This window comes from Cinclus cinclus, chromosome 3 (genome assembly GCF_963662255.1).
Source record: "Cinclus cinclus chromosome 3, bCinCin1.1, whole genome shotgun sequence".
In the NCBI taxonomy this organism is placed as follows: Eukaryota; Metazoa; Chordata; class Aves; order Passeriformes; family Cinclidae; genus Cinclus; species Cinclus cinclus.
Window position 1 is genome coordinate 71,964,659 of NC_085048.1, and position 15,945 is coordinate 71,980,603.

At 38.0% G+C, this 15,945-nt stretch overlaps 1 protein-coding gene across 1 annotated transcript in view; it reads left to right on the forward strand.

Moving 5' to 3' along the window:
* The first annotated feature begins 1,864 nt into the window (after positions 1 to 1,864).
* The window catches only part of WDR27 (WD repeat domain 27), a 56,506-nt gene continuing 42,425 nt past the window's right edge, over positions 1,865 to 15,945 (forward strand). The window contains exons 1-12 of the mRNA XM_062489012.1: positions 1,865 to 2,047; positions 2,934 to 3,075; positions 5,212 to 5,336; positions 5,797 to 5,910; positions 6,666 to 6,717; positions 7,130 to 7,200; positions 8,117 to 8,231; positions 9,567 to 9,699; positions 12,710 to 12,813; positions 13,233 to 13,300; positions 14,194 to 14,327; positions 15,750 to 15,826. Of these exons, the coding sequence (XP_062344996.1) occupies positions 1,865 to 2,047; positions 2,934 to 3,075; positions 5,212 to 5,336; positions 5,797 to 5,910; positions 6,666 to 6,717; positions 7,130 to 7,200; positions 8,117 to 8,231; positions 9,567 to 9,699; positions 12,710 to 12,813; positions 13,233 to 13,300; positions 14,194 to 14,327; positions 15,750 to 15,826 (1,318 nt within the window). The remainder of the gene's footprint in view (positions 2,048 to 2,933; positions 3,076 to 5,211; positions 5,337 to 5,796; positions 5,911 to 6,665; positions 6,718 to 7,129; positions 7,201 to 8,116; positions 8,232 to 9,566; positions 9,700 to 12,709; positions 12,814 to 13,232; positions 13,301 to 14,193; positions 14,328 to 15,749; positions 15,827 to 15,945) is intronic.

The following is a 15,945-nucleotide window of genomic DNA, read 5'->3' on the forward strand; positions in this document are numbered from 1 at the left end:
GAAACTTGTTCTGATATTCAACTACTGTCATGATATCTAAAAAAATATTAAATACTGATTTGGTATAACCCTAATTGTGTTTTCCCAGGATCCAGTTTATCACTGACTGCCTCTGAGAAAAGTCTCTCTGTCTTTCCTGTATGCTCTAATTATGTAGTTGTAGACAGCAATAAAGTCCCAGCTGTCTCTTCTCCAGGCTGAAGAGACTCATATCTCTCAGCCTCTTTGTGTACATCATTTTCTCCAGCTCCCTGATAATCTTTCTTGCTCTCTACTAGAATTGCTCCAGTATGTCAGGATCTTTCTTGTACCAAAAGCCCCAAAACTGGACACAGCACTGCAGGTATGGCTTTACAGGTGCCAATTAGAGGGGAAGAATCACTCCCACAACTTGCTGACTACTCTCTATTACTAATACAGCCCAGGGTGCAGTTGGCTGCCTCTGCTGTAAGGGCACCATGGTGGCTCATATTCAGCTTGTCCAGCAGGATGTCTGGATCCTTTTCTGGGTAGACCCTTCCCACAGAGCCATCCTTCAGCATTTCATCTTGCCTGGAGTTACTCTGTGCCAGCTGTGGGATTCCACTTACTCTTGTTGGTCTCCACGAAATTCTCATCAGCCTGTTTCTGACTGTTCTCCCCAGTTTGCCATCACAAACTTGGGGAAAGTAGAAGGTTTGTTTTTCTTCTTGGTGATGCTGCTTCATGTGCTGTGTTCTCTGCATCACAAAACCACAAATGGTTTGGGTTGGAAAGTACATTTAACAATCACTTAGTCTAACCCTCTGCTGTGGGCAGGGAGGCCTTCTAGTAGACCAGGTTTCTCAAAGCTTCATCCATCCTGATCTTGAACACTTCCAGTGGCAGGGCATCTACAGCTTCTCTGGGCACCCTGTTCCAGTGCCTCAGCACCCACATTGTAAAAAAAATTGCTCCCTCTTTCCAATTCAAATCAATCCTTTAATGTCTTTGCCCCTTGTCCTGACACTAAAGGCCCTGGTAAAAAGTTTCCCTCTGTCTTTATATGCTCACTTTATATATTCACAGTGTACTATAAGGTGTCCCTGGAGCCTTCTCTTTTCCAGGCTGAAAAAGTCCCACCTGAATATGAGGAAGAACTGTGCAGGTGACCATCCACGGGAACAGTTTGCCTAGAGAGGTTGTGGAGTTTCTCTCAAGGTATGAATGTGGGGATATTCAAGAACTGTCTGGGTCCAATCCTGAGCCATGTGCTTTAGGACGACTCTGCTTGAGCCGGGAGGTTAAACCAGATGACCCCCTGTGGACCTTTCCAACCTGACCCATTCTGACTCTGTCATTCTGTGAAGAACCCCAAATCCCTCCTCTTGTCTTTACAGCAGAGACGTTCACATCTGTCCTTAAGGTCCCGCTCCAGTAGGCTCCTGTCCGTGTCGTGCTGGGGTTCCCAGCGCTGGGTGCAGTGCTCCAGCTGGTGTCCCAAGAGTGGGACACAAATGGGGCACTCCTGGACCATCTGGCTATGCTGCTTTCTGTACAGCCCAGGACATGGCTGTGAGAGCCAGGAAGCAGCTCCGGGCGGCTGTCCCCTGTCGCGGGGCTCGTTGCCAGGTGAGGGGACAGCGGCTGCCGCCTCGGGCCCGCCGCGCTCCGCGGGCGAGAGAGGGCCCTCCCGCCCGGCCTCCCGTCAGCGGCGGCGCTGCCCTGCTTACGGGCCGGGGCCGGGGCCGGGGCCGGGGCCGGGGCTCTCCGCCTCCCAGCGGGAGGGAGCCCCAGGGAGGGAGCCCCAGGGCCGGCCGTGGCCCCTCGGTCCCCGCGGTCAGGGCGCAGCCGGCGGGGGAAGGCGGCCCCGGCGGTCCGGCTCCGCCGTGGGGCTGTTCTCAGGATGGAGAGCGCCGGGGCCCGCCGCGCCTCTGGAGGAAGCCGCGATCCTGACGTTGTTTGCGAAAAGCACTTGTTTAAAGGCAAGCTGCCGGAGCCCTTCTTTCAGCTGGCGTGCAGGCACCACCGCTGTGCTTTCCCTGTGAGTTGCAATGAGTTGTGCGTCTGGAACACAGCCACTGCTCAGGTAAAGCTAGAAGAGAGCCCTTCGTAGGCTGCTACTTTAAACTAATTTATAGAGAAAATATTTGAGGGCGATGTAGAAGTGTCAGGTTTCAATTAAGTGCTGGAAAGGTACTAGCATTTGTTACGATTTTTTTTTTGTTGTGATAATAAAATAAGCTGTTGTGGTGGGTTGGCCCTGAATGTCAGCTAAACCATTACCCAATCTCCTGCTGATTCCTTCCCAGCAGGGCAGGGGGGAGCATAGGATGGGTAAAAGTGTGAAGTCACAGGTAGAGACTAAGGTAGGTTAATGAGTGAAGGGAAAAGAAAGAAAAAAAGCTGTACCAAGGCAGTCACCACCCCCTACAACCAGACTAATCCCAGTACAGGCTTTGAGCAACACCCAGCTTAGTCAATGTCCCAGGCTCTCAACACCTTGCATGCAATACACTAGTTCTATTGTTGAACATAACATCATATGGTAGGGAACATCCCTTTGTCAGTTCAACAAACTGAAATGTTTGTTCCAGCTGTGTCCCCTCCCAATTGTTTATGCATCTTCAGCCTATTATTGGGATGGGGAAACTGAGAAAAAATGGGAAAAAAGAGAAGGCCTCAATGCTGTGCAGACGGTATTTGGCAACAGCCGAAACATTGCTGTGTTATCATCCCTGTTTTTCGTCACAAAATCCAAGGCACTGTGCCACACAAACTGCTATGAAAAATGTTAGCTCCATCCCAGCCAAACCCAGTACAGATACATTGTAGTTTAGGTGATTTTGAAGCTGTAAATAAAAATTAGTTATTGTTTTGTTGATTTCATGTACATTATCCAATTGTAGTTTTATATTATTAATAATCTTTGTTTGAAGTGGTTGATTTAACTTTTCTTTATCTGCATTTGTCAGCCATTATATTTGTCAGGGCATCATTACTCAATTTCTGCATTGTCATTTGGAAATAAAATCGATCCGCTTCTTGTCTGCTCTGCCTCTCATGATCGCGTGATAGTGTGGAATCTTGATGAATGTACACAGAAAGTGCAAGAAGGTATTGTTTATATAATATGTATGTGTCGTATATATAAACAAGCGATGTAAAGGCTGCCATTCACCACCAATCATTCAGACCAGTGTCTAGCTGGTTTCTGATCAGCAGCCACCTTGGAAGGCCACCCCAACACCTCCTTTTCTCCCATTGCTCCTTCTATAACCAGATTGGTATTTCTGAGAAGCACGCCTCAGCCACTAGGATTCAGCAGCTTGAACTGCCAGGTTGATGCTGTGTTTCTCTCTTGCTCTTCTTTGGCCGTGCCGAGTTGACCCAGGCCAGCAGCGCGGGCAGTGCTGTCATTGTCACAGGCAGTGGCTCGGGGCTGGGTGGGGAGCTGGCCGAGGTGCTGTGCGGGAACCAGCACCTGCCAGCAACCTCGGGGCAAACGCTGAGTGTGGGATAAAATGGACATAGGAAAAATTAATCATAGCAGAACTGCATAATTAAACATGCACCGCCAAAATGCTTCCTTTCCTGGAATACTTGTGGAACAGGTGTTTTGTGTCCTGCTTTGCCTCTCCTTTTATTTCTGGAACATTGTTTTCATCTGTGTTTGTGTGAGAGAGACCGATATAAGTATCTGATTTGGGAGAAGAGTGCATGACCCTGACCATCATCTTGGTTTGGAGCCTCAACCAATGGCATTAGATTCTGGGCAGCAGTGCTAACTTCTCTGCAATCATGAATTAATTGGAAAGTAGAAGAATAATGAAAGGGGAAAAAAAAGGAGCAAGATCCCCCCCCAGGATTCACTGATTCGCTGCACTAATTCATGATTCACTGGACTCCCAGTGGCAGTCTGTCCCCTTTTGGTGTCAATATTTAAAGTTTCATGGCATTGTCCCACACTATTAAAAATTTCCTCGTTGTTATCTATAATTAGACATTCACCAATGATGTATTGTGAGGGAATTCTCTTGTACTCTGCTCCACTTTGAATTTGCAAATCTATATATTATGAAAACTAACTTTGTAAAGAAAAGTTTAACGATATCAGTGCTTTTTATAAAAAAAAGGTCAGTAATAAATTTTAATCCATGTAAGAATAACATAGAAAATCAAAGGGTGCTTCAGGAACTGGGAATAAAATGGGACTATGAATTTGGAGGAAATAAAACTGGAAGATAGGAATAGAAAGTAGCAGAGAGATAAAGAGTATGTGTACTTTTGATACAAAGGCGTTTGACATACACATTGTCTGGTGCTTGATTTTTTCATTTTCTCTGCAGCTACAGGCTCTTCAGCAGATGCTGTAGAGTCTTTGTCTCCACAAACTGTCCTCTGCACATTCTTGGTCTGTTTTATGATATTATTTCTTATAAACTGTGTCAAAGTAGTTAAGGAATTCTTTGACCTTGACCTGTTAATCAATTGCAAAAAGACTCCACAGCATCTAATATGAAAGTCTGAAAGGACACTGTAGTTGTGCTTGTATTCTAGATAATTTGTTCCCTATGAAATCCTAAAATTTAATGACATATCCAAACCATCCTCACATCATTTAAGGCAGCATTATAAAATAGGCATCAGGAGAAACTAATCTGCTTGGACCAGTGAGATGACCAGAAGGAAATCATGAAGACAGGATAGTAACATGATCTGTTCTCAGAGCTAGTCTTATCTAACTCTAACAATATTTAGTGGTGTACTTTCTCTTTCAGCCTTTTCTCACAGAAGAATGAAAACCAGAGAAGGAAAATCCTCTTAATTTTTGGCCAAGTAACTGGCATATTCTTCCAGAAGGTGTAGTTTTTCAAAACCGTGTTTTGCTGGGCTTCAGTTAGGATTTCTTACCTCCAAAATGAACGTGGCACTAGTTGGTTCCATGGGCACATCACTCTACTCCAAAAATCCTTTCCCTGGTAATCTTCAGTGGAAGCAAGAAGGCATGATTTTATGGGAATTATTAATACCACAAAGAGTGCCAGATCATGTCTAGGCAACAGGGCAGATGAAGGAATTCTGGTGGTCCATAATTTTTCTTTCCAATGCCTTGGTGTATTTTCTGTATGTATTCCTGACAGAAATTGAGACAGCTCTGTGACTAGTAACTGCTATGCAAAGTTTCTAAGAATCTCACTGCACCAGATTTTTATATTTCATTCAGTCTCATTAACAATACAATTACTGCAGGGTTTACACCTCAAGGAATTGTTATTGGAACTCTTTTGGGAATGGTGCTTCATATAAGATTTAGTCCAGATGATCAACAAGTGGCAGTATGTGCTGGAAATCTGATCTACGTGTTAAGTGCAAAGGTGAGATAGCCTTCTTTGTAGCTGTGGTAGTGGTATTTCTTTTACTTATTCACTTTCAAATAAAATAATGATACAGAAATGTTAGCAAAATTAAGCAAAAACATTCATTTAGTGTCATAAAATAAGTAGGAACTGGTGCTTGATAATGCATCATATATCAGATAGAAGACTAGGTTTAAAGAGTTGAAATGAAACTATCTCAATAACTTAGAAGTAGAAAATACTCTTAGGTCATCTGAGAAACTATTCCTGTATCATTCAGTCTGAAGAAGCAAAAGTAGTGTGTAGTGGGTTTACCAGCAGGATAGTATATAGAGCTTCAGTTTCAATAAGAAAAATCTTACTGAATTATACTTTGGAAACAAATCTGCCAATGCTTAGCAAGAGTTACTAAAACACTCAATTGTCAATTTTATGTTGAAATCTATTCTGTTTTTAATTTTGACTTGATTAATCACAGAAGGAAGCTATATTAGCTGAATTGGATGGACACCTGGCTCCAGTGACTGCTGCTGAGTTTTGCACATGGGAGAAAAATATGCTTATATCAGTGTCAGAAGACAGGACCTTTAAGGCAAGGAAATTGTAGAGATGTGCTTAAAAAAGAATAATTTAGTGAATACGTGATCTTTTTATTCCCCGTTAAATATGATCTGAAGATTAGGTAAAAAATATCTCTGACTATATGGATGTAAGGACATTGTTCTTTGAATTGCTTGGGAAATTATAACAAAAATTAATTACTCTTTTTTAAAAAGAAAAATGCAAGTTTTGTATATTCAAAACTTTCCACATTGAAGTATTAACTTCAGTGATTATTATCATCTGACAAAAAGAAGTAAAATATTTTGTTCAGTTTGGCTGTAACTGAAGTGTTTCATGTATGCTGAGCTGAAGGAAAACATTTCCTTTTGAGTCTGCTGATACTGATTTGAATTTTTCCTTTTGGGATTATTATGCTGGGTTACTGTATGCACCCCTCTCCTATTTTCTTTTACTTTCTTTTTTGTCTATGCCTTGTCATAAATTTAGCTAAAATCACTGAGAGATCAACCTAAGAAAAGATGGTACTTTGTGTGTCCATATCATGTGAGTTTCCCCTTTTTCACCAGGGGTGCTTATCAGTTGGACAAAATCCTTCATAGCTAGAAACAGGTACTGAAAAAAATTTATTTCCTAAGGACATCACTTCCAATGCCTTCATTTCCCTGTTTTCACCGCATGATGGATGTTAAAAGTTGTGTTTTCCATAGATATATAAGTAAATATCTATCTTTATATATATATATATATATATATATATACTTTTTTTTTTTTTTTAATCTAAAGGTGTGGGAGTATTCCACCAGCCAGTTAATATATCAGTCAGGAATAATAACAGGTAATTTTTCTATTTTTAAATGTATTTTTTCATAGCAAAAGCATCTTATCTCTAAACATTAATATATGATTATTATAGGTGTTTTGTAAATACAGTAAATAGTTTTTCCTTTAAAGCCTGTTTCCCAGTGGATAGTTTTAGTGGACTTTCATAAACAAGCTTGGGTGACAGGGTGCAGGAAAGGACTGCCATGGCACCTTAGGTGACAGGCAGTCCAGAGACCTGCAAATGAAAAGCCCTCAGGAGCACAAAGGCTGAAGCACACAAAGCTCTGTGCAACCATGAGAACTGCAGTAAGGGCTTTCCCCCCATATTTATAAATAGGAAGATTCAATTTTGAATCATGCATTTTAATTAAATATCTGATTTGTGTCTGCTCCATAAATACTTTTATCTTTCTGTTTTTGAGCAGCATTTCCTTTGCTAAGTCTGCTAATTGATGAAGAAAACAAACAGATTATCACTGGATGTGCTGAGGGACAGGTAAGAATTGTTCATTAAACTCAGTCTCTATGTCAAGAGTCAACTGTTATTGATGCTTCTATCCATAAAAAAGGTTCATAAACTGCCTATTTTGTTTTGAATTGTTAAAGGAGTTATTTTAGTAAGCGTAATTCAGTGCTTTTAGTGTAATCCATAAATAATAAATAAGACCCCTTAAATAAGCTTACATAACAGAGACTTTTTCCCGAAAACTTTTCCAGGAAAACTTTTGAAAGCATAATCAGGGATTATGCAAGAAGAGCATACTGAAAGGCTATAAATATATCTGTTTTAAAAGAAAAAAGGTGAAAAAATAGGATTCTCCTATTTTGGCCAAAGAAAGAAATGCAATCACAATTAAATGGAAGAGGCTATGATTTCACAGTGTTGGAATTCTAGTAAAAATGTGGTAAATGTAAATATCCATTTCACCTCTTCTTTAATGATAATAATATATTTACATGATAATTTCCAGATGTTTTTCTTCAGTGTTACTCTTCAGTAATTCTGAAGAAAATGATAGCTTTACTTGTAGTGATGTCTAAACTGAGAAAGGTATAAATGAAATTCATGCATGTGACCCAGTGAGTAATTACATACATATTACCTGTGGTTTTTAATTGTGTGAAATAGTCTATAAGGAGCTTTTTTCAAAGCACATAAACATGTGGGAATTAGATGTACAGTCCAAAGTGATAATTCCTGCTTTTAATAATTTTGAATATATTATCTTTGATTATCTTTAATAATCATAGAAATACATATAATTGGAGTTCCTGTCCAAAGTGAGATGCCATATTCAAAAGTTCACTAATTACATCCATGGTTTTAAATATTGAGTCTTTAGTTTTTATTCATGTAAGCTTTATATTTAGTGTCAAAAGGTTATTGCAATTCCTTTTTCTTTTTCTTGCAGCTTTGGATCTTCAGTTTAATCAGTGATCATAATTACCGTTCCATAGCACATATCGACTTAAAGAAAGAGCAAGAGAAATTCTGTAATAAAGTGTGGAAATCTGGCAAAGAAATAGGTAGCACAGTGTTCCTAGAATGCTGTTTATGGTGTAGTGTAGTTGTTATTGGCTACTGAGTGTGTGGGGTTTTTTTTACCATGATAATTTATTGTAAGTGATAGACTTATGTGTCTTAGACTGTGGCATGGAATTCTTACTGAAGCTGATATGTAGTTGGGTATTTGTGTATCTGGAAGGAATTATGCATGTATGTATGTTATAAATTCTTGACCAGTGCATTTGTTCATAAAACATTGCATCATGAACTTTTAAGTATTTATTTTTTTATTGAATTCATTTTCTGAGACCTCAGTGATGACAGAACCAGTGCCTAAAAATTAATCTTTTGTTAAAATGGACTACTATTTCTCAGTTGCCTTTGCAGTTTCTAGGATTCTCTTTATATTTTTTTTCTTTTTCTTAATTTTTTAAATTGATACCAGTGCCTTCATGATATGATATTTCTCTGGCTGTGATATTTCTAATGGCATAACAAAGAGTACATATAAATCTTTATAGGCTGCCCTGGTAACCCCAGCAGGGTGATTCCCTGGTATCAGACTGGTTTGATCATTCCCTTGTTGTGCCTTGGGATGGCCATGAGCAGGTGACAGCCTTGGTACAATGGGAAGTAGCCCTTTCCCTGGTGTGGTGCACATCCCTGTCCCCTCAGCACTGCTGTGGCTTTCTTAGGGAAATCTGGTATCCCTTGCTTGCTCTTTTTCTGGATCAATGACTGTTGTATTCTTACCTGCCTAGTGGTCCAAATTCCATAATCCTGAAGTCCTAACCTAAGGACGAAGACTGCTACACTTCCTGTTATTATTTAAAATCTCTTGATCTGACTTTCATATTTGAAAGAGTGATGAAATGTCCGTGTCTAATGCTGAATTTGATGCTAGTAGTTCTTGAGTGTGAGTTACACATGCAGAATGGATTGGAGGATCTTTGGGAGCAGGGAACTTACATGGATATTCATCTTGCTTTTGGATTATGTTGTAACTTTAGTGTCAAGGGAATTTTCAGGCTAAGTGGAAAGGTACCCAGCATATTTAAGGATTGTTGGAACATGGCTTTCAGTGTCATTTTTTGAGATGAAAACACCTGAAATCTGCTAACTCCTTTTCGGTCCATAAGTAGTATCTTTGGCTTTTGTCTCTAGGTATTTGAGAAAACCCCACGTAATAACAAGGAAAGCTGGCTCTTAGGAAATATCCATCTTTTGAAATAGAAGTTTCTTGAGTGTGATCTTAGTTTTCATGACTACAAATTCTACTGCAAATTCTCTCTTGAATCCTCTCTGTTTCCCTTATTTCATAGTTTTTTGATGACTGATATTGTTGACTTTCTTAGGTGAAGGACAAAATAATTCCAGGCTTTTCAAAACAGACAGCATGAGACCAGCAGGATCAGTGGAAACATCATTGCCTATCCTCTTAATTGAGCACTGTGACTTTTTTGTTTGTTTCCATAATGAAGAAAACACGTGAGTACTTTAAAATACAACCTAGTATTTGACTCAAATTTATTTATAGCAGTTCCTATCGGTTCTTAGATTATTTTCACTGCAAATTTGTATTTTTCGAAAAATGCAATAGGAAAATCAAAAAGTGTTTTTAGTGATCTGCAAGTTTTAGTGGCCTGCTCTTAGGAAGATAATGTACACAAGCTGATACAAAGTTAAAATTGGGTTTTATTCTGAAAAATAATTCTATAAAAATGTCATTGAGAATATCCATTGTAGAATCTATTGATACCAGTTGATCAGGGAAAATTAGTTAAAAAATAATTAATAAATCAAATTTATTTTGAGTTTGCTTTTTTAAAGAAATATCTGATGCAGCCACAGTGTGACTGAGACAGTTTGCCTTCTAAATTTTCATAATTTTTGAACTACATAACCTGTGAGCTACATAACACTCAAGCTTCTGTCAAAGGGACAGATATTTCAGAACGTGATGCTTTTACTCATTCCCATGAGTTAACCAGGTAGAATTAATTCTTACATTGCATTTCATTCCTGAAGAGAAGTTTGACTATATTATCAGGCAGCTGGAGATCTGTTCAGGACACTCCCACAAGATCTGTCTCAAAGAACAATCTGTTTGTGTTGTAATTTATGATTGTCACTTGTATAAATATCTTAGCCACATCATGTTTTAGAAAACTCTTGTCCTAACCTTTGCTCTGTGGTGGGTTATTCAGATGGAACTGATTAATCTCTGGCTAGATGTATATAAACAAATTTTGATAAACAAAGAAGAACAATATCCAGCAGTCCTGGATAATTTTGGTTATCTTTATGTTAAATTTAAGTAATTATTCACAGTTATTTTCATGATGGCTGTATGTTTAGAAGTACCACCACTGAGAGGAAGGAAGTGGTGATTTTTAAGTTGTACATCTCAGACATACTTTAATGCACTGTCTGCACTTAAAGGTTAGATGACAAATTATTACAGTCTGTCATATTGCTTGTATAATATCACTCTCAAAGTATCAAAACTTTGTCTTCACCACAGCTGTAGGTTTGATTTGAGTGGCAGCACCTTTAAAGATGACAAGTTTCCTGCTGATAAAGAATCCACCATGTCCCTAGCGAAGTTGTTCCAGGAACTGACTTGTTCAATTTTACTGCTAGTCTGAATTACTCTCTTTTCGTAGGCAGGCTTTTAGTATGTTTTTTACTCTGATAGTCCAGTGCCACTATCAAGTTCCCTCCTTGGACAGCAAATTACAGCTCATGAACAAGTTGCCTATGCACTTCTGGATAAAATAGTTCATACTTGGTAGAAGGCATGTTTTGTGTAACATTTTTAACTTTTTTTTTTTTTAATTTCTGAAACTCAATCTCATTTATTTTTCAATCCCCTTTTGGGACATGGTTGCCTGAAATGGATCCACAGTAACAGATTATTTGAAATAATTTTCTGAATTGAGATAACATCACTCTCCCATACCCACCTATTACTGCTTCACATTGTACATCTAAGGTCTATTTATTCTTTCAACTATCACTTTACAGTTGAAGGTTTTGTTCTTCTTGTAAACAACCATGGCCATTAAATTATTACTCTTAATTCAGTTCCATTATATTTTGGGTCGAGAGTTTTGTGTTTATAAGTATTTTTTTAAATTTATTTTTTAAAAATAATGTGTTGGCTTCAGCAGGTGCTTCAGATTGTCTGAATAATTGAGCAATCCCTGATATACTGCTTTTCCTGCCTGCAATGAAAAGCAGCAAGGAAACAATTTTGGAACACTGACGTCCAAAATTAGGCATCTCACACTTTCTTAAGCTTTTGGACATTGAGCAATCTCATCACAATGGATTTTATTACTGTAAAGTGGGAGTGAGTTAAACTTCCTGGATATGTCAGTTTATGGTGCTCATAATAACTTGATAATGACACTTATTTATAAATAATCCAAAGAATTTGCAAATTAAATCAGTCTGTTACGGCTGTAATGAAATTAGTGCAAACCACAAGTAGAACTATTCATATAATGTAAAAGTATCACAAACCGGAAATGAAATTGTCTATTCCAGTCTGCATCTTAACTTATTTGACTGTATATTTTGGTTTTGTTTTTTTCTTTTTTTGTTTGTTTGTTTTTTGGTAATAAAATAGTATTAAGGCACTATGGTGAGTTTTTTCAGACTGAGTTACAGCTTCATATTTTACCATATCCTTACTTCAATTCTTGTGGCCTGATTTTACAAATAAAACTAATAAGTCTACTGACTCCTATTTGGAAAATTTATTAAAATATTGATCTCAATTTTTACTTAAGTGGCATAAAAAATAGATTTTTTGAGAATGGCAGCTGTTATTTTGTTAAAATTATCTTATGCTTGATAATATATTTCTTCTGTGAGGGTGTTGACTGAAATTGTAACCAGTTGGTTTACTCTGTGGTGCTTGCAGAAGCTGGATTTCATTGCCCAACTGCAATAGTGCTGCCACTAAGCACAGGCTGAGACAGACATTCCAGACTTGCCTGGGGTTTCCCCCCTCATTTTATGCAGGCTTTTCTCTTATACTTTAATTATGTAAAAACATACATTGAATTTCACTGTGTTTGGAGTGTTCATGTAAGAGTGGTAAAAGTAAACTATGAGTGGATTTGCATCTTGGTTGGAATTTTCTTTTTGTGTATACAATACTTTTACAGCATCTCCCAACTCTTATAGACCACAGTAACTTTTGAAGAAAAGTATTTCCTGTGCAGTTTTAGATGTGCCATGAAGCACTTACATGAAATCAAGGATTGTGTTCTTCTCTTAGTTTTCAAGACTTCACTAGTTTTGCTTGAAACTTTGAGCTACATGTTTGGGAAAAAATAGCTTTAAATGTAATGTATTTTTTCTGTGTGTGCTTTGTTGTTGTTGTACTGGGACTGGGAAATGAGCATTAAAAAAAGTTGCTGTTTGTATGGTAATTAGAAAAACTTCTTTATACTACTCAGAGATATTTTTCTCCTTGTTTTAATAGATATTTTTCCCAGAAGACTAGCTATTTTTGGATAGGAACCTCTACTGGCTTGTTAATAATTAATTTGGCAAACTTTGAATTAGAAGCTTTTTTATCTTACAGAGGTATGTTTATAAGATATATATTTGCACCAAAATGTGATTTGTTTTGTTATCTGACATAAATAGTGTAAGAATTAGATTGTGAAATAGCAGATGTTTTTTAAAAATGTTTTGTTCTTAATAGGTTTTGTATGTTTTCCTCACCCTTCTGGCTTTTCTCAGAAGAAATGTTGGCACTAGATCTGTGTAGTGGCTTGCAATGAATTTTTAAAAAAATTTGCCGTTCATAAGTGTTAAGTACAAGGAATGTTATTCTACTCCATTATAATTTGAGGGTAAGATAGAAGTATATACTCTGAAGACAGTGGATTAGGGTCATGTCAAATTAGTATGAGTGACTTTTTTGTGTGTGTCTTAGAGATAGACTTTTTACTTCTAAAATGCAGATATTATTTTATAGCACTTTGTTTTTCTTGGTAAAGATTACAGTGATCTCAGCATTCGGTTTGCCAGATCATGTGCATTAACAAGGAAGGCAGCTAACGGAAAGGTGAGTGTACATTAAAAAATGCTTTAATAAATGTTAACAGTTCCAGTTATTTTCAATAAATATTAATTACACATTTTGCTAGCAGATTAATGCACAGATTTGTTTTATTTAATCTGAATTACACAGTAATTCTTTGAAGAGGGTTGGTTCTTCATATGGAATCTGCTAGTTTGAAGCTCTCACAGCTTATATACAGTCTAAAGTGATTAATAAGGAACAGGTGAATTGTTGCAGTGTTCAGGGTTTACCTTGAATGTCAAGAATAACCACTGGAGAAACATAGGAAATCTTTTAAAAGGAAAAAGACAGCAACATTGTTATACCTTTTTTCTCAAAAGATGTGCTACTTCGTAATCCTTCTAAAGGATCAGTCAAAACTATTCGGGTTGTGGGAAAATTTCTGTTGAAAGCCACTAAAAGTGATTTTAAGAAAATGGAAGGCATTCTTATCTGTATACTCCATTTTTGATGTTGCAGTTTTCCTAACAGGAGTGAGCTCAATCGAGGCTACATATTTAACACAGAAGTCTTTTGCTTTAGAGAAGGATTTTGTTTAAATTAAGCTCTTAGCATGTTCTCATCATGTTGCTGGAGCCAATCTTTTTTCCATGTGTACTTCTTTTCTCACAACTCTTACTGCAAAATTGTCTCTAGTGTAGGTGGTGTTGGAATTTCTGTCACTGTTGTGTATGTAAGTTTGTTAAAGTACATTTAAGCATTGTAGGCATATTTTTGAAGGATAGCTTTAAACACTCTACCACTTAATGCTCTTCATATTTTTAAATGATTTTTATAAATTTCAGAAATTGATTTCATTTTTCATTATAAATGCATTATATTTTGAACTTAAATTATGAACTAAGTGGAGTGTTAACTTATGGCAATTGTTGCAGGTTTTATGCTTGATCACCTCAATGTTTGAAGATATGATTGCTGTGTTGGAAGTTAACCTTGCTGCGTTGGTGAGAACTCAGCACAGTGATTTTCTCCCATGTGGAAATGAGAAAAGTCTATCAGTTATTGCCAGGTACAGAATAATTAAATGTTTTCTCTCCATGTTGGATGATAAATTTGTTTATCTGGCACTAAAGTGTGTCACATGATTCTCTGCAGTGCTACTTGTTGACATGGTTTGATTTCACTTCTTTTCCTATCAGGCTTTAGTTGTATAGAGAGGGAGAAATCACAGAATCACAGAATGGCTGAGTTTGAAAGGTACCTCTTCAGTCTTCTTGTGCAACCATCCTGCTCAAGCAGAGGCACTTGGACTCATTTGCCCACCACAGTGTCCAAACAGCTTTAGGATATGTCCATGGAGGGAGACACCACAACCTCTCTGAGCGGCCTGTGCCAGTGCTCAGTCACCTTCGTAGTAAATAAGTGCTCCCTAGTGTTCAGGGAGAACCTCACATGTTTCGTTTTTTGCTCATTGCCTCTTGTCCTGGTGCTGGGTTTAGGGCACAGAGCCTGGCTCTAGAGTCTGCTCTCCAGGCTGTAGTGCTGCATGGGCTCATTCCTCCTCTGCTGCAGGACTTTGCCTTTCACATTGTTGAGCTTCACAAGGTTGCTGTCAGCCCATTTATTCAGAAAATAAATGTCTCCCTGGATGACAACACAACCTTCTGCTCTTTAAGACACTCCTCTCAGCTTTGAGTCCTCAGCAAACATGGTGAGGGCACACCCTGCTCCGTTATCCAGATTATTGATGCAGATGCTGAATGGAATTATACCCATGGAATCATATGGAATGGAGTTAACCTCTGGGTTACTCCACTAGTTCCTGCTTTCCAACTAGACTTTGAACCACTGATCATCACAATGTGGGCCTGGCTGTTCATCTGGTTTTCAATCCACCTCACTGTGTGCTCATCCAGACCACAGTTTATCAACTTCTCTGTGAGGTTCTTATGGGATATAGTGTGGAAATTCTTACTGAAGTCAAAGTAGACAGTACCTACTGCTCTCCCATCATCTGCCAGGCCACTCATTTTATCACAGAAGTTTATCAAACTGATCAAGCATGACTTCCCCTTGGTGACTCCCAGCTAGGTATTACTTTCTTGTCCTTTATGTCCCTAGAAATGGTTTTTGAGAAAATGCTGACATCTTGAAGATGATAAAACTCCTGCAATATTCACCGAAGTGCTGATTCCAGTGCTTATAATAAAATCATCAGTTAATATTCACAAAACTGGATCTAAAATGTAAAAGCAATGGTCTGTGAACTGAGTCAGGGCCAAGGCTTGTCTGTGCAGCTGAGTAGCTAAGCTGAGAACTGATCTGCTATGCCCAACTTTTTTTTTTTATTAAAATCTCATTGCTGTTGCATGTGTACAAACACACACACATGCAGGTGAATAGCTAAAAAGGAGTTTTGGGACATTTTTCTAATCTGGAATTTTTGTTCATTTTATTGATCAATTTTTTGTAAATTAATTTTATAAATTAGGTGTGCTTTATTGGCAAATTCTCCATTGTGTAAAGGTTTAAAGAAGAATGTGAAAGAACCTTCTAGTAAAACACTTGGTAAGTATAAACCACTCCTGAAATTAATGAATAAAATTGTATTTTTAATAACAGTAACAGACTTCTTGCCTGCTTGTGCCTAATACAATCAGTAGGTTAATTTTTGTTTTAAATATATG